This window comes from Balaenoptera physalus (genome assembly GCF_965194825.1).
Source record: "Balaenoptera physalus genome assembly, chromosome: 9".
Lineage (NCBI taxonomy): Eukaryota > Metazoa > Chordata > Mammalia > Artiodactyla > Balaenopteridae > Balaenoptera > Balaenoptera physalus.
Genome location: NC_138888.1, coordinates 5588025 through 5612723, shown reverse-complemented (window position 1 = coordinate 5612723; position 24699 = coordinate 5588025). Strand labels below are relative to the sequence as shown.

The following is a 24699-nucleotide window of genomic DNA, read 5'->3' as shown; positions in this document are numbered from 1 at the left end:
TTTGTATAGCCAGTTGTTTTTATTTCATTTAGAGTGAAGGAGATGAAATCTTGTTCTGATGTAAAATACATAATCAGAATCACATGTGCATCACTTTTATACTAAACTCTACCTGTGCTTTAGAAGGTCAGAGTGTCAGGGCAGTCAGGAGACAGATCAAAGGCAGTCAGGAGATAGATCCAACATTTTGTGGATTTTCATGGCCAATCAAGTTATATGATATGAGAAGTATATAGTATGAGAAGTATATGAGAAATTTTTATATGAGACATATGTATCTCTGTATGTATAGAATTAGCCAAAATTCTATTAAGATACAGTAAGTCATGACATAAGGTTTCTTATGGCTTGTGACAGCATCTCTTCCCAACTCCACATCCACTGATTTCAAATTGGTAGATTGAAACCGGCCGTGGTGGGAGTTTTTACACCACAAAAATCATCAAATGCTACTAATCAGAACTCTCTTCTCCAGGAGCCAGTTGTTAACAGATTTACCAGCACATCACTGGAAGGAATGATAGTAAAGATGTGGTCTCTACCTTCATTGATGATTTTGAATTTTAATTACTTTTGGTTGTTCCTTACCTCTAATCATAATATAATGATGATTAATATTTTAATTCACTAAATCAATCTGCTCAAATTTGCTGAATGGATCTACTAAAATTAGTTGCTAATGCAAATAGTACATTGCAAGACTGAAGGCTTAACTATCTGAAATATTTTCAAACTTATTTTGTTCAATTTTTTCTTCTCTATTTTCCATCTCTCTATATATGAAAACTATGTAGACTATCAGGAATTAACACTAAGGAATACCTTAGCTCTCCTGTTTCCCATACTTCCAGGCCTTGAAGAGAGTTGGAATATAACTATACACTGTGTTGAATCTAACAAACACCAGCATTCTGAAAACTGCCAGGCTGCATATTGTAGGTCATAACACATAACCCTGGAATGAGGCAGGATCTAATAGACCTAATAATTTGGGCCTTGTTTGACACGTTTCATGAACTGAAAGTGCAGGAGACTAAATGAAATCAAAGGCCCCTTTCAGTTGGAAAAAAGAACAATGAGCCTAAATAAGTTAGGATTGATGAGTGGGCAATTCAATCACTTTCTGCCTTTGGGCAAGTCATTTTACCCTAAATGGAATTCTAGTTCTCACTTGTGAATCAAAAGGGGATTGAAATGAATGATTTATTTAAAGTCATGCAAAATGACATGTTGCTCCCAGATGACTAAATTCAGGAGGTCTGAAAGCAATACTTGCTTGACATATTTTTCAGAAATTCCCAGAAAAACACACTAAAATAGAGGACATTTGATCCAGACAGGATACGGAGTAAATTAAAGATAAATCCATTCATTCATTTAGTCATTTTTCCATGCATCCATCCATCCATCCATCCATCCATCCAAGTCTATGTGATAGCCCCTGTGATGTGCTAAGTTGTGGTCTAGATATGAAACCGTCATAAAGAGAGACAGACTTAATGAGAGACAAATTGTAAACAAGTGTATGTGTGGGTGTGTGTGCGCGCATGTGTGCTGGGGTACTGAGGGGTGCTGGGAGTAACGCCACCTACGTACAAAACATTGTAGCCCCTTTATTGCCTGTCGTTGTTCTCTTCTTGCTTTGGAGATTCCATTTTCACTCAGAGATGGGGGATGGGGGAAGAGAGGCAGTTGAAACCGATCCTGTCTGAATGTTTCACTTCCGTTGCTCCCATCTCTCCTTCCCATTGGGCATCACCTAGGTGCAGGAGGAAGTTCAGATGGCCTCCCAAGAGTGAAGCACTGTTTGGAATCAACCTCATATTGTCCTTCTCTTTTCGTTCCCACAGATGTTCAGTTGAGCTTATAGGTCATCTCACAGGGTCCTTGGGTGTGGGCCTCTGTCCTTTTATCTGTTGTGGAGGTATCCATGGTTGAAATTGGTTCTTGGTCTATACTTTCGGCATTGATAATGCCTGATGGCTGCTTCTGAAGCTTAGCTGCTGGCTGGATCCCAAAGCTCAGCTCACAGGGGTGCTACCGAGATTCAACCGAGTCTGCCATCCTGTCTGGCTTGGAGCCATCACCTCCAGTCTCTGCTGTGAATTGAAACTTCCCTGGTCTGTGCTGTGAAAAACCAAGCACAACTGGCAAGCACTATACTCATGTACCCTAGGATGTCCCTCAACCCCCTCTTGTTGTTTACAACACACCCATAAGCACACATGCCTGCACACACACACACACACACACACACTCGGTTCCCATCCTGAATGGAAGGTTCTGGGACTCTAACACTGACCACCTGCTCTTCACCATCCCCCCTCCCCCACCTCTATGCCATCCCTGGATGGAAGGAGCTTCCTCCCGCTTCCCCACTCCAGCTAGAAAGGCAACAGGAGATCTAGTTTATATTACCAAAGAGGTAAATATTTGGGTATACACATTTAATAATTACTTATGTAATTATAATATAATGTGTCTAATGCTATGGTAGAAGAGCTCAACGATAATAATAATGGTTAACATGTACCTGACACTGTTCTAGATGATTTGCATGAATGAACTAATGTATTATTTACAACAGACATTTGAAGTATATGCCTCTGTTATCCCCACTCTAATGAGGGCACTGAGGTGACTTGCCCAAGGACATAGAAGTAATTAGTGGCAGAGGCAGGAGGAGAATTGGGATTTAGGCTCCAAAATCTACTTAACTAGGCTCCAAAATAATCTTAACTACTTTTATGTGGAAAGGATGCAGCATTCATAAGTTTTCATAAAGAATAAATAAACCTAAAAATGAAAAAGTACTCCAGGCATACAGTAAAGCAGGACATATTCATCAAAGAGTAAGATATTTGATGTAACTGGAACTTAGGTTGTGAGAGCAAAATGTCAGAACATGAAGCTGGAAAGAGAGTTTGGGGACAGATTCCGAAGAACTGAGTTCACCAGTGAAGAGGTTAGGATGTATCCTGTACACATCTGGTGAAGGACATTTTGCAGACAAGTGACATAGAACAGAATGTATTTTTAGAAAGGAGGTTCTGGCAGCACTTTGAAGAATGAACAAAAGACAAGAGAGACTGGTGTCAAGGGATCATTTGAGAATCTGCTCATTGATTAATTCATTCAACAAACATGAGGTGGCCTATACACCCGGGACTAATATGAAATGTTACAGATCAAAAAAATGGATGGAATATGGCATCCAGGGCTCACAAGTTAGTGTAGGTGACAGAATGTAAACAAATATTTAAGCTTAATAAATATGCTGGTAGAGGCATATACAAAATACACTGGTGCTACAAAGACTTCACTCTTCCTGGAGAGGAGGACAAGGGAGGCTCTCTGACCTGGGTGCAGAGTCATGCTCTGTGGAACATGTGGCAATAAAACTATGGATCCCACAGTTCTTAATAAAAATTAAATATTTTGTGGATTTGCAAATCAGGTACCTTAGCTGACCATGTTTGTTGTACAGTGAAATGGGTATTCACCAACCATTGCTCTAGAGTGTTGTTTTTACTCCCAAACTAAAAAGGATCCATTTCTTCAGCAAATGTTAAGACTCATAGGAGGCAAGTGATATTAGGCATCAACAGTGAACCCAACGCAGTCCCTGTCCTTAGGGGGCATGCAGAGATCTCTGCAGAAACCTTGCTGCAGATGAAACATGATGGCATAACAGTACCTACATAAGTGGCCATGTAAAAATAATCACAAAAAGCAATAAGCACGGTCTAGAGAACCCAGGAGTAGAGAGAATAGGTGGTGCAAGGAATTTAGAGATAGAAAGAACAGAATTGCAAAGAACTTCCTAAATAGCAATGCTTGGTCTTCTCTAAAGAAACTGTCTTAACAGACATGGGAAGGCAGAGTTCACTGTAGGAAGAGAGATACCAACTCCCCAAACTGTATAATGAGAAGAACGAAAATGAGCCTTTCACTCTGTGTGGTTTTGAATTTTCTCTGTAACTTTCACTGAGTTAAAGGAAATGCTCTTTATACTACATACTAAGAAATTCAGTCTTTCTCATGACAAAGAAAACAAAGTAACATTTTTAGAGCTCTGCTCAGATATTGTGATTTAAGATGCTTGTTTCCAGAATTACAGCCTGGTGTACAGATTGTATATTTTCCCATGTGTCACTGGTATACAATTCTAAAATGTCAAAATAACTTAATCATCAATATCACATCTGCTATAAAAGGAGTACACTTAGGTATGTGGCCTAAGGTTACACTCTGAAGCAGAGATTCAATGAGGCAGATAATATTTTTTCATTTAAAAATTCGCAAAGGTTTCAGCTGATAAATATGGAATCAATAATTTTAGGTACAGTTATTTGACCAGCTTATATACATTTTTGCAGTCTTTTTATGTTATGTAATACATATTTGCATTCATATGTTATTACGAATAACAGTGTTTTTTATAATAAAGATGGAGTTTTCAGCATTTTGTGTTTTTATCACCTAGATTTATTGTTATACCACGCAAACCCAGAAAGCTGGTGTCATTTTCTGTAAAGATACTCTGACCTACTTGAAAGTCCCCTGAATCACTGGCAGCCGTTGATATGCACCCCGCTTTAACCTGTGAGCTCTCTGGGCTCAGTGTTCTTCTGTGTCCTTCACAAATGACTTCGGTTCTTCAGTCACTTTAAACAAAATGACAGCAGGACCAGAATAGTTTAAGAAAATGTTGGTATACCCAGAAGATTTTTTTTCCTCTACAAAGGAACAGAGCAAAATTTAAAGAATGTAGTCAATATAGAGGAACTAGACTGACAATTGCAGTTGATAAAGAAGTAACTCAATAATGAAAACAACAGAGGGCTCCTTTGTTTCATAGCGTCCATCTATTGATCCCTTCTACCACCCAGGCACTGTTCTCAGCTTTTTATATGGATTGGCTCACAACATTCCCTGGGAGGCAGGTACTATTATTGTCCTACTTGACAGATGAGGAAACTGAGACGTGAGGAGATGGAGTAGTTTGGGAGGGGTCATCTGCTAGTCACGGAGGAGCCGTGACTCCACTGCAGAGTCACATGCCGTTACTCCTCCATCCTGCCTCCCTCCCTAGTGAGAACGCACAGTTTACGTTAACAGCTTGCCTTACAAACGCCAAAACGTGATCAGGCAAACTGAAGTTCTTTTTAGTAGTTTGGTGGCATCTCCCCTGAAACCTTTCCCGTTGGCTCCGTGCACCAAAATTACCTCTCCTTTCTTTTCACTCTACCCAAGTACACAGTCCCATTCTTTCAGTACTTGGAGAAGAGCAATTAGATGTTCTAATTTTAGTTTTACCTCAAAATATAAACAGCCTGTAAACTGAAGCATACCTAAGGGTATTTTTTTTCTAATAAGAAATGAAATAAAACGTTGATAAATCTGTGGAGATGTTTTTAACTATAGGTTCTTCCCAGGTATCCTCCTCTGCTCATGACTCCCCTCCTGCCCCGAGTGTTGCACAGAATAGAGAATGGATTCACAGACCAGAATGTCTGCCACGCCACGCACTGGCCTAGCATGAGTATTTGAGATAGAGAAACATAGTCTTTCTACGTGGTGATAATAGGTCTCCATGAGATGGTTCAAGTTCCTTTGTAAATAGTCCTCTCATCGAGAAACATTTTTTATATTGCCATGAAACAATCAGTACCATGACTTGTGTTTCACAATTTATGTACCTTATTTCATAAACTTTGTCAGTTTTCATATTTCCAATAAAATCATTATCGTTTGTTTCCACTGGGATGGGTTAGTAAAGCATTCAAGCCGTATTTTTCCTTAATGCAAAGCTCACGAGCCCTGGTTGTTCTGCATGATTCTCTCAGCTCCCTGACCAAGTCCCCTGCCTCTTCTGTTCTCACTGAGGACAGTCCTCACAGGTTCTCTTGAAGATCTTCTCGCTTCACACTCTTACGAGACCATGATCTCTGTGAAATGACTCTGAAGCCACTGGTACTGAGCCATGTCCACCCAGAGGTCTCATAGTCTACATCCTAAACTGAACTTGTAGCCTGTTGTATGTCCAGAATGGGGACCTCTTCTCATACTGCAGGACTTAACAAGGTTTCCCTCCCCAATGAAACTGTACCTATTCACTGCAACCCATAACTATCTCTCTTCCTCTAAACTAGGGCCTCTTCCTATATCCTCTTGGTCTGTACCCCTCATTTGGTGTTTACTCATGTACTACCTTGAAATATCACCTAACTTTTGGTATTATATTCTTGGCAAAGAATAGAGGGAATGAACATCATTTAGCACATAGTATCTCATATAATCCTTATGATAAACCTGGGAATTAGGTATCTTTTTATAAATGGTGAACTAAGCCCCAGAGAAGGTCAGTAACTTTCTACTAGTCACAGTTTGAAAGTGATAGAACTCACTACATATGAGTGCTGGATTTGAACACAGATCTGCCTGATTCCAATCTCAGACTGCTCTCCATAAAGGGAGTGTGTCATTAATTTACTTTTTCAACAAACTGTTAATAGTAAAATATGAATCCAAGGAAATAAGTCATATTTCTCTGAACACACTTTGATTTTCTTTTCCTATTCACTAACTCCATCACTCCAACATTCAACACAACACTATAACTAGTTCAGTGATTGAACATGTTTTTTGCTTTTTTTGGGGGGGGGGTAAAATTTGAGAACTATAAGAACTCCTGAGAATAAAGAACTTTAATAAATTTGTAGCTAATCCCTGCAAAATATATACATAGCAAAATTATATGCTGATGTAAGTAAGAGATAGCGAATAGTGCTACCACAGTAATTTCTTCTTAAAATTGCTTCACGGCATTAACTTCACCTAAATCAATCCTTTCCAAACCTCTTTAATTCTACTTTATTTGGTTGAGTGTATTGAAGTTCACAGTAAATTATCTAATTCATAGAGAGTTTTTGTAAAATAATGCCATGCTTTGCAATTGACACCAATGATAAAAGCCACAAATAATCTGTTTCTAACTCTGTCTCAATTCCTAAAACAGTGCTAGAACTTTCTAGGCCTATCATATATTTCTTGCTCTTCTATTTTATGAACATCAGTTATCCCAAAATGTAATTATTCCCTCTCTACCCCTGACAAAATTATACTAGTTTTAGCATTATACAGAAATGTGGTAAATGAAAGAGAAACTTCAAAGATGTATTTTAATACATATTTTGCTCCTTTTCATCCATCTTCCCGATGTAAAAAAAAAAAAAGCTATTTTAAAAGTTTTAGGAGATTCCTTTAACTGGGAATTATTTCTTTTTTATTTATTACACTTCAGAGCATCACTCATTGACTGCTGCAGTTAGGAACACACAATTCCTGAGTAATAAAGGTTAAGTGTGCATAAATTCGAGATCTGCTTACAACTGACCTTTAGCTGTCTTGTTAGCACTTCTGACAGAAACTTGAAATAAGGTTATTCCATAAAATAATTTGATTCTCCATTCCCAAGTCCAGATTTGTTACTCAGTAATTAATATCTTCCAGCTAGACAAAGCCTTCAGTATTTGTAGTAAAACAGCAAGCCATCAAGATAGTGAATAAAAGGTGAACAGGTCAATGGAAAGAAACACTGGGTTTGGATTCTCACTCTGTCACTGCTTGGAAAGTGGTCCCAACAGGTCACTGAGCCTCTCAAATCTTTCGCTTCTCTCCTTAAGAATGAAGAAGCTGCCTTGAGTTTAGGTTGAATTTGTAGATTAATTTGGACAAAATCACCAAGTTTATAAGTTTCAGTCTGCCCATCCATGATTATAGTCAATATATTCACCTGTTCATAGAAGACTGTTCTTGCTTTCCATTTATACTTGTCAATAATCTTGCATATTGACTGTTAGTTTTATTACTAGCTACCTTAAAGGGTTTGTTTGCTTCATTTCTTACTACTGTGGACATTAAAAAATATATATTTTCTAAATAATTTTTAATGGCATATAGGGATGCTACTATTTTTAGTGTGTTGATCTTTTATGCAGCAATTTTTCTGAACTCTCTTACTAATTAAACTTGCTTATAGATTCTCTCGGTATACTATATAGCCATAACATCCTCAAATAACAAGAGTTTTTTTCCCCCCAATCTTTGTATGTATCTTATTTTCTCCATTAGCTAGAACCTCCAATACAATGTTGAATAGAAACGATGATAACAATCTTCTTGTCTCTTTTCTATGGATTTCTATGGATTTTTCCGTAATGGGAATGTTCCTGAAGTTTCACCATAAAGTATGATATTTGCTGTAGGTTTTTCCTTAGCATTTTCATTTTTTAATGAATGATTTTATCAAATGCTTTATCTGCATCTATTGAGATGATCTAATTTTTCATCCTTTAAAAATTTAAACATGATGTTGAAATATTCTGATATTTCTGCAATACAGCCAATTTGGCCATAATTTTTAACATGCTATTGAATTCAATTTGCCTGTTATTTTATTTTGATTTGGTGAGATTGGACTGTAGTTATCTGATTTTAGTGGCAAGGTTATGCTGGCCTCATATAGTGAGCTGTGTGGTTTTCCTCTTTATTCTCAAAAGAGTCTGTATAAATGGGCATTTTTCTATTCTTTCAGGTTAAGTGATTTCACTGTGATTCAATTCTTAACACGTTGTTATTTCTATAAGGATTTTCTCTTTGATCTATGACTAATTTAAAATGTTTTTAAGTTTCCAAATGTATGGAGGTTAAAGTTTGGCTATCTTTTAGCTAATGATTTGTTATTTTATTTAATTTTCTTCAAAAAATTTTACATATAACAAAGGTGTTTTGGAATTTCTTGTGACTTACTTTGTGGCTTAGCATTCGTTTAGTTTTCTAAACTCTCTCATGTATGCTTGTAAAGAATGTGTTTTATCTAATTATTGAATGCAAGTTTTTATATAGATCCATTAAGTAAACGTTATGTCTAAAATTTATGCCTAAATTTCATATTGAAAAGTAAACAAATTATGATAATAGAACAGAATAGAAAAGGTAATAATAGGGGGACTAGCCTACAAGATATTAAAATCTATTAAACAGTTGTGATAGTTAAAATAGTACTGGTTCATGAATGAGAAAGGCCAATGTAATAGAATAGAAAGTCAAGAAATAGGGCTTTCTGATAAAGTGAAACTTCTAACCAGTAGAAGACTATTAAATAAATACATTGGAACAACTGGGTAGCCATTTGGGAAAAAGTTGCGATTGGAAGCATGCTTCACACCTACACCAAGAAAAGTTACAAATGGATTAATGATTTAAATGTAAAGAAAAGAAATCGTAAAAGTACTAGAGTAAACAATTATAAATTGTCTTTTCTAATTGTTTCTATTCTTTCTGCTACAAAATGGAGGAAAACTTTTCTAATGATGACTCAAACTTCAGAATCCATAAAAAACTAATAAATTCTAAAACAAAAAATCTGCATGACAAAAGAAAAAATTGAAACTCCTATCACACACAAAAGATGAATCCCCATAATATAAAAGAGCTCCTAAAAAAAGAGGTCAATACCACAGTATAAAAAAAAAAAAAAAAAAAAAAAAAAGGCAAAGGATATGAAAATACAATTCACAGAAAAGGATATAAAAATGACTTTCAAAAATATCTTTAAAATGTGATTATTCTCACTGTAAGAGAAATACAAGTTAAATAACAGGGAAATACCATTTTACCTATAATACTGTCAAATATCAAACTTTGTTAGCATTCTCTTTGGATAGGCAATGAAGGAACAGGTACGTTCATATTTTGCTGATGGGAATATAATTTAGTATCATCCCTGTGAAACACCACTTGGCAATATCTATCAAAATTGCAAATACATATATACTGCATATATATATATATATATATATATATATATATATCTCAGGGATATATATATATCCCCCCTTTGAGAAAGCAATTTCTCTTCCAGAAATTTATCCTACATCACACTTATTATCATTTTTTACCATACCTTTATTTTCCATCTTTCTCTGACATTATATTTTGAATGTGCCTCTTATAAACAGATTTATAACTAAAGTATATTTTCCCTCTTTTGAGAATCTTTTAACAAGAGAATTTAATCCATTTACACTTACTATGATTACTTATATATTTGGATTCATCCTATGTATTTTCTTCTCTCTCTGTTTTCTGCTGGAGGTGGGTGGGATGTTTAGTCAGCCTTCTGTAAGGTTGCTAGAGCTTTATTTATTCCTTCTACTACATTCTATGCTCTTGAAAGTTAATTTTACTTCTATTCTTTCAGTGTGTATCTTTGCAATTTAATATGCTTAATTAAGTCTAAAGTTAATAATTTTATCCTCATCCCTATCAATACAAGGACCTTACTTTGACTCAATTCACTTTTCTCTCATCTTCTGTACTTTTCCTTCCTAGTATCTGCAGATTCACTTTTAAGTCACTGTCATTAATAATTTTTACATTTTTTATAGTCAATGCTTATTTAGTCTTATCAATTTGTTTGACAATTTGTATACTATTATCTCTTCGGTCTCACTTCTTTGTCCTGTGTTCATTCCACTTTTTAGTAAATTTTATCCTTTGGTTAGGATGATGATCCTTGGGTTAAAACAAACAAACAAACAAACAAAAAACCTCTCAGTCTTGTGTCTTGGTCAAATACATTTAATTTGTCTTTATTTTTGAATGGTGATTTAGCTGAGTATTGTATTGAAGATTAACAATTACTGTTCTTTCAGCACACTGAAAGATTCTTACCCTGTCTTCTGGCCTCTATTTTATTAATGAGAAATGTAATTTCAGTCTAATTTTGATCCTTTATATGTAATCTGCCTTTTGTTTCTAGTTGCTTTTAAATCTTTTCCTTGACTTTGGAGTTTTATAGTTTTTCTATCAAAAAGGTATCTAGATATGCATCTTCAATCTGAAAATTCACATCTTTATTCAATTTTGAAAGAGTCTCAACCATTATTTCTCCAAATCCTCCTTTCTCCATACTCTGTCCTCTCTGGAACTCCCATGAGTCAAGTGTGGGAGCATCTTAGGTTGGGACTTATCTGCATCTTTTCCATTGCCTTATCTCCCTGTGCTGACTCTGTGTTGGTCCCTAAGTTCTGTGATCCAGACCCCTCTTCTCTTTTCATTTGCGGCCAATCTATTCTGCAAACAACTATTGGATTTTAAGGTTAATGATACTATATATTTTCTGTTATGCAAGTATTAACATTTTTGTATTTGCTTTTATCTGGGTCCCAGAAATTTCCTTTCAGTGGTCAGAAAACAATTTTTTTTTCTTAATTCCTTGACTTCCTTGATTAATTCCTTAATTCCTTTGGGTTTCTGTTTCTCAGATGAAGTTTTTCCCATCAAGAGCTTTGTCAAACATTAAGCTCTCTTTCTATTTCCACAAACTCATGGGAAGAGAGTTTCTGGTCCTCTTTTCACAAGTGGGACAACCCTTCAAGGGTCCTGTTGGGTGCAGGAGTTTCAGCTTAACCCCCTTTTCTTGCCAAGCACCCTGTTTTCCTGAACTCCTGAGACTTTAAAAGCTCATTTCCAGTCTTCTGATCTGGTCTGTGTCTGATACAGCCTAGGGTCATGCGGCATCACCTCTGTGACTCTTGTTTTTGTCTTTATCTCTAGCATCTGAGGATCTCCTGACCTCAACTTTGAATTTAACACATTTTGATGTTTATTAGACTTTATAGCAGTTTAAGGAACCACATTATCCTTGTCTGCCATCCCGCAAGAAATCTCCTTTTTGACACCAAAGAACATTTTTCATGTTAAAAATTCTTACTTTTTGCATCATGTACTATTATAGGATATTAGTTATATATTCGGTATCATTGAGAGAATGTAAAATGACATAAATTATTTTCAGTTACTCATCACAAACACATCCACACATTTGAAAAAGAAAAGCGCATCTATGTTTGAAATGTTATATATATATCATCTGCAAACATGCTTAATGCCTATATAACTTGTAAGACCTCTTGCAATAGTTCAACAGCTGCCTTAAGGATTGAAAAGAGTAAGTTAAAACTTTATTTTAGAAATGTCATAATAAGGCTAAATGAGGTCATATTATGTTAATAGATAAGTACACTTTTTCAGATTTTTGTGATTCTAAGCAAGATTCTTGGTTATTACTGCAGGACTCGTAATAACAGATATTGTAAATGACATTCCATTTGCTAATTGAAGCAAGGATATGGAAAGTGTAAGAGTAAGTTTCCGATTTGAGTTTTTTTAATGAAAATCATAACCTCATTGTTCTTCTGACCTCTTAGTGCAGCGTTACTACCTGGCACATTTGTTATGGGGATAAAAAGGCATATCTGATAGGACAGGTGAAGTTAGAATTGTATTGCTTTTGGCCAAAGGTCACTGTAAGATTTAAAGATCAACTTGTAGGTACTATGTGATCTTTAAAAAGTTATAAAACATAAATTTAAAAGAGAGAGATTCTGTGAGTAAAATGCTTGATGTTTCTGGAGTTAATATCCAAGCTGTCATCAATCAGCATTTTACCATGAAATTTTATCTGATATGTTTAAAACAGCCCTTGTTCTTTGTCTCACTTCATACAGTTTTCTTTTAATTCTGGAATTCTTGCATAAACGTTGAAGAAAGATCCCCAAATTTTATAAAAGTTTGAAACCTGCTATTTTTACAGTAATAGTAAAGAAATATAAAGTATAATATTTGTTACTAAGAAATTATCTTAGAAGAAAAATAATTTACATAACTGAAAAATGTTTATTGCTAAATAAACAGTAAAAATTATCTTTTGTAAGTTTAAATGAATAAATGAAGCCAGCAATTTAGAAGACCTGTAAGGGATAGTAGTCACCATCTGACAAATACACACACAAAGATAAATAAGGGATCTCCTAATTTATCTCTAGTTTAAATTTTGGTTTTAATCTTGAATTATTCTCAACATCTAGATACTTTAGAAAGACGATCTTGTATTATTCCAATATATTAATTATAGATGTACATTAATATGTTTGTTTTTGATGATACTAGGAAAAACAGAAACTTTTCCTTCTAAAGTTTTAAAGGTAAACAGAATAGCAAATTAAACACTAAATGATTTCTAGCGAAATGAGGGTAAATAGAAGCACCAAGAAGCCCATCCTGATTGTCTGTTAAAATACTCACAAAATTCCTGAAATGTGAATAATTACTGCAATCTTAATAGAGAAAACATGGCATTTTATTTGTAGGATACCTACGTTTATAGAAATGTACATGCTTCTTCATGCTACAGGGTCAGTGTTCAGCACCAGCCCTCTGTGCACTCTGCCATGGTCCTTGCCCTCAGCTCTAGATATGGCCATTGATCATCTGGCCATTGTTCCTTAGCTGAGTATGCTTCTCAGAGTTAACTCGGCGGACAGATTCAAAAGGTCAGAATTAAAATTCAAACACATGCTTATTGAGTATTCACCTATTATGTGCCAAACACCCTCTAGGCAATGACAAGCTCCCTGAACAACAGAACTTAAGAAACTGCAATGAATAAATGATAAGGACCACAAAGAAATCAAACAGGGCAGTAGGCAGTGGTAAGAGGGCCTCACTGAACTGAAATCTAGATGAAAGGAGTTGCCAGCAACTGAGAGGTCCGGAGAGAAAGGGAGGAGTGCATTCAAAGAAAGTCTCTAAGGAGGAATGAGTGATGCACTGCTGTCTGGGGAACAAAAGGCACCAGTGTCTCCAGGGAACAATGCTGCAGAAGGACAGGTGCAGTGAAGGGAACGACCCACGTTCCCAGTGACCTTCGTTTTGTTCAATCCTTTGGTTCCTTTTCAGCTCTCATTAACATGACGTAATTGACCTTGTGAAACTGTTTTCACTGGGCTTCTTGACACCACACCCTCATCACTGGAGTTCATCCTTGATTTCCTTCCTTCAAATTCTGCATTCAATCCATCAGCAGTTTGATAGATTCTATCTCCAAACAAGTCCTTATTTCATTCACTTTTCCACCATTTTGCTTACTACCAGCTTACCCTAAGCCACCAACTTTCTTTACCTGGATTACTGCAACAGTCTCTTAATTAATCTACCTGTTTCTATTTTTTCCTTCCTATTTCCTTTCTCCATATGCTCGGGTCCCGACCTGCTGTGGCTCCTGACTAATGTCCCACCAGGGCCTCCCAGGTTGAAGAGAGATGGGAGTAAAGAAGCATTGATACCTTTATTGTGGAAAACAATGTGAAAATGGTGTGGTAGCTAGGAGGAGATCTTCAGATAAGAAGAAAAATACATTGAGAAGTCAGATATATCATGTCAGATATATCATTAAAAACAAAACAAAACAAAACAAATACAGACAAAGCTCCTGATTGTAAATGGAATGTGAGAATGTTTCCCAAGCCCTAGCCAAATCCATCAACTGAAACAATATTAAAATAATAAAGAGGAAACCTTAGAAGATATGGAAACAGAAAAGAGTTATGTACAAAAAAGTCACCCTGTGGCAAGTAGAGAAATGTCTACAGTGTTTAAAGAAGTTTTTGACCTCAAACTATACTGGCAAGTTGTTATTCTATTAAGACAATAGATCTGAGTGAAGTAGACATGCCAAATAATTGATAAGCAGGTCAGAAGAAGAACTTACAAGAATTTCTGGTATGAAAGAACTGCTGTGGTCAGTGAGCTAGGAGGAGTTAAAGACACAGAGAAAATCTTTTTCTTTCTCAGTCTCTTTCACTCAGTCTTTCATTCAATTTTACTGTCTTTCAAATGCTCCCTCTTTTTTTCTTTTCCTTTATCCTTGTTCCCATTGCTTTTCTTTCTTTTTCAAAACTTTTGATATTAAGAATCATATGTATGCTTGATATTTGTTGTTTGCAGACATATTACAAAATGCGAGAGGAAAAGACAAATCCAACTATAAGCTACTTAGAAAAGATATTCTTTTATTTTTTTAAACATCTTTATTGGAGTATAATTGCTTTACATTGCTGTGTTAGTTTCTGCTGTATAACAAAGTGAATAAGCTATATGTATACATATATCCCCATATCTCATCCCTCTTGCGTCTCCTTCCCACCCTCCCTATCCCACCCCTCTAGGTGGTCACAAAGCACCGAGCTGATCTCCCTGTGCTATGCTGCTGCTTCCCACTAGCTATCTATTTTACATTTGGTAGTGTATATATGTCAATGATACTCTCTCACTTCATCCCAGTTTACCCTTCCCTCTCCCCATGTCCCCAAGTCCATTCTCTACATCTGTGTCTTTATTGCTGTCCTGCCCCTAGGTTCATCAAAACGATTTGTTTGTTTTTTTTTTAGATTCCATATATATGTGTTAGCATATGGTATTTGTTTTTCTCTTTCTGACTTACTTCACTCTGTATGACAGACTCTAGGTCCATCCACCTCACTACAAATAACTCAATTTCGTTTCTTTTTATGGCTGAGTAATATTCCATTGTATGTGTGTGCCACATCTTCTTTATCCATTCATCTGTCGATGGACACTTAGGTTGCTTCCATGTCCTGGCTATTGTAAACAGAGCTGCAATGAACATTTTGGTACATGACTCTTTTTGAATTATGGTTTTCTCAGGGTATATGTCCAGTAGTGGGATTGCTGGGTCATATGGTAGTTCTATTTTTAGTTTTATAAGGAACCTCCATACTGTTCTCCATAGTGGCTGTATCAATTTACATTCCCACCAACAGTGCAAGAGGGTTCCCTTTTCTCTACAACCTCTCCAGAATTTATTGTTTCTAGATTTTTTGATGATGGCCATTCTGACCGGTGTGAGATGATATCTCACTGTAGTTTTGATTTGCATTTTTCTAATGATTAATGATGTTGAGCATTCTTTCATGTGTTTGTTGGCAATCTGTATATCTTCTTTGGAGAAATGTCTATTGAGGTTTTTGGCACATTTTTGAATTCTGTTGTTTGTTTTTTTTAAATTGACCTGCATGAGCTGCTTGTAAATTTTGGAGATTAATCCTTTGTCAGTTGCTTCATTTGCAAATATTTTCCCCCATTCTGAGAGTTGTCTTTTTGTCTTGTTTATGGTTTCCTTTGCTGTGCAAAAGCTTTTAAGTTTCATTAGGTCCCATTTGTTTATTTTTGTTTTTATTTCCATTTCTCTAGGAGGTGGGTCAAAAAGGATCTTGCTGTGATTTATGTCATAGAGTGTTCTGCCTGTGTTTTCCTCTAAGAGTTTTATGGTGTCTGGCCTTACATTTAGGTTTTTAATCCATTTTTAGTTTATTTTTGTGTAGGGTGCTAGGGAGTGTTCTAATTTCATTCTTTTACAAGTAGCTATCCAGTTGTCCCAGCACCACTTATTGAAGGGCTGTCTTTTTCCCACTGTATATTCTTGCCTCCTTTATCAAAGATAAGGTGACCATATGTGTGTGGGTTTATCTCTGGGCTTTCCATCCTGTTCCATTGATCTATATTTCTGTTTTTGTGCCAGTACCATACTGTCTTGATTACTGTAGCTTTGTTGTATAGTCTGAAGTCCGGGAACCTGATTCCTCCAGCTCCGTTTTTCTTTCTCAAAATTGCTTTGGCTATTAAGGGTCTTTTGTGTTTCCATACAAACTGTGAAATTTTTTGTTCTAGTTCTGTGAAAAATGCCATTGGTAGTTTGATAGGGATTGCATTGAATCTGTAGATTGCTTTGGGTAGTATAGTCATTTTCACAATGTTGATTCTTCCAATCCAAGAACATGGTATATCTCTCCATCTGTTTGTATCATCTTAAATTTTTTCATCAGTGTCTTACAGTTTTCTGCATACAGGTCTTTTGTCTCCTTAGGTAGGTTTATTCCTAGGTATTTTATTCTTTTTGTTGCAGTGGTAAATGGGAGTGTTTCCTTAATTTCTCTTTCAGGTTTTTCATCATTAGTGTATAGGAATGCAAGAGATTTCTGTGCATTAATTTTGTATCCTGCTACTTTACCAAATTCATTGATTAGCTCTAGTAGTTTTCTGGTAGCATCTTTAGGATTCTCTGTGTATAGTATCATGTCATCTGCAAACAGTGACAATTTTACTTCTTCTTTTCTGATTTGGATTCCCGTTTATTTCTTTTTCTTCTCTGATTCCTGTGGCTAAAACTTCCAAAACTATGTTGAATAATAGTGGTGAGATGGGCATCCATGTCTTGCTCCTGAATTTAGAGGAAATGGTTTCAGTTTTTCACCATTGAGAATGATGTTGCCTGTGGGTTTGTAACATATGGCCTTTATTATGTTGAGGTAAGTTCCCTCTATGCCTACTTTCTGGAGAGTTTGTATCATAAATCGGTGTTGAATTTTGTTGGAAGCTTTTTCTGCATCTCTTGAGGTGATCATATGGTTTTTATCCTTTAGTCTGTTAATACGGTGTATCACATTGATTGATTTGCACATATTGAAGAATCCTTGCATTCCTGAGATAAACCCCACTTGATCATGGTGTATGATCCTTTTAATGTACTGTTGGATTCTGTTTGCTAGCATTTTGTTGAGGATTTTTGCATCTATGTTCATCTGTGATATTGGTTTGTAGTTTTCTTTTATTGTGACATCTTTGTCTGGTTTTGGTATCAGGGTGATGGTAGCCTCATAAAATGAGTTTGGGAGTGTTCCTCCCTCTGCTATATTTTGGAAGAGTTTGAGAAGGTAGGTGTTAGCTCTTCTCTAAATGTTTGATAGAATTCGCCTGAGAAGCCATTTGGTCCTGGGCTTTTGTTTGTTGGAAGATTTTTAATCACAGTTTCAATTTCTATGCTTGTGATTGGTCTGTTCATATTTTCTATTTCTTCCTGGTTCAGTCTTGGAAGGTTGTGCTTTTTTAAGAATTTGTCCATTTCTTCCACCTTGTCCATTTTATTGGTGTATAGTTGCTTGTAGTAATGTCTCACAATCCTTTGTATTTCTGCAGTGACAGTTGTTACTTCCCCTTTTTCATTTCTAATTCTGTTGATTTGAGTCTTCTCCCTTTTTTTCTTGATGAGTCTGGCTAGTGGTCTATCAATTTAGTTTATCTTCTCAAAGAACCAGCTTTTAGTTTTGTTGATCTTGGCTATTATTTCCTTCATTTCTTTTTCATTTACTTCTGATCTGATCTTTATGATTTCTTTCCTTCCTCTAACTTTGGGGTTTTTTTGTTCTTCTTTCTCTAATTGCTTTAGGTATAAGGTTAGGTTGTTTATTTGAGATTTTTCTTGTTTCTTGAGGTAGGATTTTATTGATATAAACTTCCCTCTTAAAACTGCTTTTGCTGCATCCCATAGGTTTTGTGTAGTTGAGTTTTCATTGTCATTATTTTCTAGGTATTTTTTCATTTCCTCTTTGATTTCTTCAGTGATTTCTTGGTTATTTAGTAGTGTATTTTTTAGCCTCCATGTGTTTGTATTTTTTACAGTTTTTTCTTGTAATTGATATCTAGTCTCATAGCATTGTGGTCAGAAGAGATACGTGATACGATTTCAATTTTCTTAAATTTACTTGACTTGTGACCCAAGATATGATCTATCCTGGAGAATGTTCCATGAGCACTTGAGAAGGAAGTGTATTCTGTGGTTTTTGGATGGAATATCCTATAAATACCAATTAGGTCCATCTGCTCTAATGTGTCATTTAAAGCTTGTGTTTCCCTATTTATTTTCATTTTGGATGATCTGTCCATTGGTGAAAGTGGGATGTTAAAGTCCCCTACTATGATTGTGTTACTGTCGATTTCCCCTTTTATGGGTGTTAGCATTTGCCTTATGTATTGAGGTGCTCCTATGTTGGGTGCATAAATATTTACAATTGTTATATCTTCTTCTTGGATTGATCCCTTGATCATTATGTAGTGTCCTTCTTTGTCTCTTGTAATAGTCTTTATTTTAAAGTCTATTTTGTCTGACATGAGAATTGCTACTCCAGCTTTCTTTTGATTTCCATTTACATGGAATATCTTTTTCCATCCTCTTACTTTCAACCTGTATGTGTCCCTAGGTCTGAAGTGGGTCTCTTGTAGACAACATATATATATGGGTCCATTCAGCCAGTCCGTGTCATTTGGTTGGAGCATTTAATCCATGTACATTAAAGGTAGTTATCGATATGTATGTTCCTATTACCATTTTCTTAATTGTTTTGGGTTTGTTATTGTAGGTGTTTTCCTTCTCTTGTGTTTCCTGCCTAGACAAGTTCCTTTAGCATTTGTTGTAAAGCGGTTTGGTGGTGCTGAATTCTCTTAGGTTTTGCTCGTTTGTAAAGGTTTTAATTTCTCTGTTGAATCTGAATCAGATCTTTGCTGGGTAGAGGAATCTTGGTTGTAGGTTTTTCCCTTTCATCACTTTAAATATGTCCTGCCACTCCCTTCTAGCTTGCAGAGTTTCTGCTGAAAGATCAGCTGTTAACCTTATGGAGATCTCCTTGTATGTTATTTGTTGCTTTTCCCTTACTGCTTTTAATATTTTTTCTTTGTATTTAATTTTTGATAGTTTGATTAATATGTGTCTTGGCGTGTTTCTCCTTGGTTTTATCCTGTATGGGACTCTCTGCGCTTCCTGGACTTGATTAACTATTTCCTTTCCCATGTTAGGGAAGTTTTCAACTATAATCTCTTCAAATATTTTCTCAGACCCTTTTTTCATCTCGTCTTCGTCTGGGGCCTCTATAATTCAAATGTTTGTGTGTTTAATGTTGTCCCAGAGGTCTCTGAGACTGTCCTCAATTCTTTTCATTATTCTGCTCTGCAGTAGTTATTTCCACTATTTTATCTTCCAGGTCACTTATCTGTTCTTCTGTGTCAGTTATTCTGCTATTGATTCCTTCTATAGAATTTTAAATTTCATTTATTGTGTTGTTCATCATTGTTTGTTTGCTCTTTAGTTCTACTACATCCTTGTTAAACGCTTCTTGAATTTTCTCCATTCTATTTCTAAGAGTTTGGATCATCTTTACTATCATTACTCTGACTTGTTTTTCAGGTAGACTGCCTATTTCCTTTTCATTTGTTTGGTGTGGTGGGTTTTTACATTGCTCCTTCATCTGCTGCGTATTTCTCTGTCTTCCCATTTTGCTTAACTTACTGTGTTTGGGGTCTCCTTTTTGCAGGCTGCAGGTTCATAGTTCTCATTGGTTTTGGTGTCTACCTCCATTGGGTAAGGTTGGTTCAGTGGCTTGTGTAGGCTTCCTGGTGGAGGGGACTGGTGCCTGTGTTCTGGTGGGTGGGACTGGATCTTGTCTTTCCGGTGGGCAGGGCATCCATTGGTGTTTTGGGGTGTCTGTGAACTTAGTATGATTTTAGGCAGCGTCATTGCTAATGGGTCAGGTTGTGTTCCTGTCTTGCTAGTTGTTTGGCATGGGGCTTCCAGCACTGAAGCCTGCTGGCCTTTGGGTGGAGCTGGGTCTTAGCATTGAGACGGAGATCTCTGGGAGAACTCTCACCTATTGATATTACATGTGGCCCGGAGGTCTCTGGTGGTCCAATGTCCTGAACTCGGCTCTCCCACCTCAGAGGCTCAGGCCTGAGACCTGGCTGGAGCACCAAGACCCTGTCAGCCACACGGCCACGCTTCAAGCTAATTCCTCCTCCAGTCCCAGTGACCCAGCCCAAATGGTAAAACCGTTTGCAAAGCTCTGGGATCAGGTATCTTGGATGTTCCTTGTCCTGCACACAGCACTGCAGTAAGCAACAGTCTCCCTCTGGAGTGTGACAACCAGACACGGCCCGCGGAAGGGGTACCCGCTCCCTCCAACCTTCTCATGGCTTTGCTTCTGGCGCTCCACCTAGAAAAGATATTCTTAAACATAATGTCAGAGGAAGGAAGAAAGTAAAAGTATAGAAAAAGATAAAGTAGACAAACCAGTGATAGCAATACTAGTATTAGATTAGACTAAGACAAACTGCATTAATAATGATAAAGAGGATAAAGACAGGAGGATAAAGGGACGAGTTCACAAGGAGATTACAATAATGCTGAACCTTGACATGCCTCACAACATAGCCTGATAAGTAGTATCATGTCCTGCAGCCCGACTGCTTGGGTTTGGATCCCAGCTCTAGCACTAACTAGCTGCAAACCTTAGGCAAGTTATTAAACCTCTCTGTGCCTCAGTTTCCTTATATTGAAAATTGGGATGTCAGTAATACCTACCTCTTAGAACTGTTATGAGGATTAAGTGAACTAATACACATAAGTATTTACAATAGTGTTTGGTATCATAAACATGGCATTTTTATTGTTGCTGTTGTTGATGTTGGAATCGTTGCCCCAAATCATACCAAAAAAAAAAAAAAAAACCCAACAAAATTCTAAGGAAAAATTGGCATGTCAGTAATCTTAGTAGGAGATTTTTAACTTACTTCTCTAAGATAAATATGTTTTAATATATTTGAGAATGCTGTGAGATAGCCCCAATAAAATATTTAAACAGGCTGTTTTATCTTTCAAATCATCAGACACAAAAATGTAAATAAAGCAATCCACATAACAAAAATACAAAGTTGAAAGGAAAAAGTAAATGAAAAATGAAATTCAGGGACCAAAAAAATAAGATGACAGAAGTTAACTAGACATAGCCATAAATGTGAATGCTTAATATATTAAAGTACAAAGTCTTAGATCATATTAAAGTACAAAATTTAATGATTTTCTACTTTATAAGAGACATATGTAAAACTGTGACAATGGGCTTAACAATTTAGCAAAATATCAAAAGTACAAGTCAAAATATAGTACAGCTGACACTTTTATTATGAAGTTAAGTTACAAGGTAAAATTATAGGTAACAACATTGTATAATACTTTTGGAGCTGAATGATGTAGGATATTTTTTTAATTGTGCAAAATAATGTTCTAAAATGTTCTCAAATACACAACAATCCTTGAGAAGGTTGGTATTAAATATATACTTCATAAACTTTTACTATGAATAAAGCAACTTTTACAACTGTCTAAGGAATATAACGTAAAACATATCTGTATATACCTCCATTTAGGATTCATTTTCCAAGCTCCACTTCTAAAAGGGCATGAATATTTGAATCTGAGTGCTTACTTCCTTAGTTGGCTGGGTAGTTCATGAGCAGTCTGGAGACAGACCACCTGCTTGGGGAACTGTAGGACATTTGATTCACCCGGACTTATAGTAAGCACTCAGAAATGTGGTTGGGTTGTTATCAGTTACTCACACCCAGGCCCAGGCAGGCACATGGCTAGAAACTCCAGAATGCTGGGAGACACCTGGAGGGTATGAAAACCTCCTAATGTAAAAAGGTTTCTCTGAGGCCTTGGTGGGCTCCTCACTTAATTATAACGTGATAATTGGAAGCTGGGTACCTTCATAAAGACATGAAAATCAGGGAAATTTGCACCTCTTACTGGGAACACTGCATCCTTTGCTCTGTAGGTGTGTTATATCTACAGTCTGTCTGTTGGCCTCTTTCCATCCATGATGTCACCATCACTCCTGTCACCTTGCAGGTAGAAAGTCAGGTCATGGATACTCTAGATAGTAGAGGACCCAGGCTAGAGCAAATCTACATGTGAACAGCTGCCAAACTGCCATCTCTTTTCTGTGTTCTGGAAAATTTGTTCCTATTCCTTTCGGTGCTTGATACTATTGCAAAGATCTGGACAAGAGGTCATACAAGCATTATTGAGAGTGAAGTATATAGAAGTGGAAAAGTGATATATCTCTGGTCCCAGAAGAAGCAGAGGAAAAGTGGTATATCTCTGGTCCCAGAAGAAGCAGAGGAGAGTTTGGGATATTTTAATTCTGAGGGGTCAATGGTCTGTTTAGGTTCAGCTCAGTGTGTGTCTTCCCCATTTTTTCTTGATGGCATCAACATTCTACCTGACATACAGGCTCCAGGAGACATCCATGGAATCATATTTTACCCCTTACTCTCATATTTGCCAGGTCCTGAAGAGACATATATCACAAGAATATATTAATGTCCAATATCTATTAGATTTTTGCTAGAAATTCAGATGTTAATCTCCTTTCAACTGTTTCTTTCCCATTTTATTCTTTTATATATATATATATATTATTTTCAGCATACATACCATGGACTTTTTGAATCCCTTTTCATTATTGCCTTTGTGCCAAATGGTAAAAAATTAACCTAAGAACCCTCCAAAAAAATACTAAAATGGTCCCAATGTAGATTATTAATGATTTTAATCTGTTAATATTTAAAGGTCAATGATTTTAACCTCATTACTACTAGATTAAAGATGTGACAACATACTTCAGGTTGTTACATGAGTTGGCTAATAAAATCTTCCTGAAGTTCTGAAGAACTTGCTTCTCCTAAGTTAGTGACATCTTCACAGTTGGCCCAGCCATGCTTTGCCTCATTTTTGTTTTCACATAGCATTTTTTCTCTCTTCTTTCAGGTAGAAATTGAGAAGCTGGATTACCATCATTATCTGCCTCTGTTTTTTGATGGGCTCTGTGAAATGACATTTCCCTATGAATTTTTTGCTCGGCAAGGAATCCACGACATGCTGGAACACGGGGGGAACAAGATTCTTCCTGTCATTCCACAGCTCATTATCCCGATAAAAAGTAAGTGAACAGGTAAAAAAGCATCACTCAGTTTATATGGTGCCACTTTTTGACAACTTGCTAATTAAGCAATAAAACACAACAGACTGAAGCTATCCCCAGGTTTTGCAATAATTTTTATAAATTGACTTATGGGGCCAAACATCCCAAATCTCCTAATATATCCCATCATTGATACTGCAGTGCAGCTTAGCGACATAAATAAACTAAATTGCATGGGGTTTACACTAACTTAAAATGTTTCATAGTAAAGACATAAGCATTAACATTAATTTGTACATTCAGAAGTAAAGTGTATAATATACAATACAAACACAATTATATTTAGTATCTTTTATGCAGCAGAATTCATAATTTTAAGAAAAGAATCTGGAATGGAGAAAAGATCAACGTTATTAAATACTTGAACTTTTTTGTCTACAGTAGATTATCTGGGGGGGGGTGTCTCTTGAGTAATCCTCTCACTGGCTTTATCTGTTTGTCTATAAAATGAGATTGTGCTTCCTTTTTGTGGCCAATTTATTCTGGCCTGAGTCCCTACAGACTAGTTGGCTGAGAGCACCCCTTTGAAAGTGTTTCCGAGGAAAACAAATACCGTACGCTAACACATATATATGGAACCTAAAAAACAAATACCGTACGCTAACACATATATATGGAACCTAAAAAACAAATACCGTACGCTAACACATATATATGGAACCTAAAAAACAAATACCGTACGCTAACACATATATATGGAACCTAAAAAACAAATACCGTACGCTAACACATATATATGGAACCTAAAAAACAAATACCGTACGCTAACACATATATATGGAACCTAAAAAACAAATACCGTACGCTAACACATATATATGGAACCTAAAAAACAAATACCGTACGCTAACACATATATATGGAACCTAAAAAACAAATACCGTACGCTAACACATATATATGGAACCTAAAAAACAAATACCGTACGCTAACACATATATATGGAACCTAAAAAACAAATACCGTACGCTAACACATATATATGGAACCTAAAAAACAAACAAACAAACAAAAATGGTTCTGAAGAACCTAGGGGCAGGACGAGAATAAAGACGCAGACGTAGAGAATGGACTTGAGGACATGGGGAGGGGGAAGGGTAAGCTGGGACGAAGTGAGAGA

The 24699-nt window shown here is 36.3% G+C and overlaps 1 protein-coding gene across 2 annotated transcripts in view; it reads left to right on the top strand.

Moving 5' to 3' along the window:
* Window positions 1–24699, top strand: part of PACRG (parkin coregulated) — a 510323-nt gene that overhangs the window by 259078 nt on the left and 226546 nt on the right. For both annotated transcript variants that reach the window (XM_082475670.1, XM_082475671.1), the window contains exon 3: window positions 23366–23537. In XM_082475670.1, the coding sequence (XP_082331796.1) occupies window positions 23366–23537 (172 nt within the window). The remainder of the gene's footprint in view (window positions 1–23365; window positions 23538–24699) is intronic.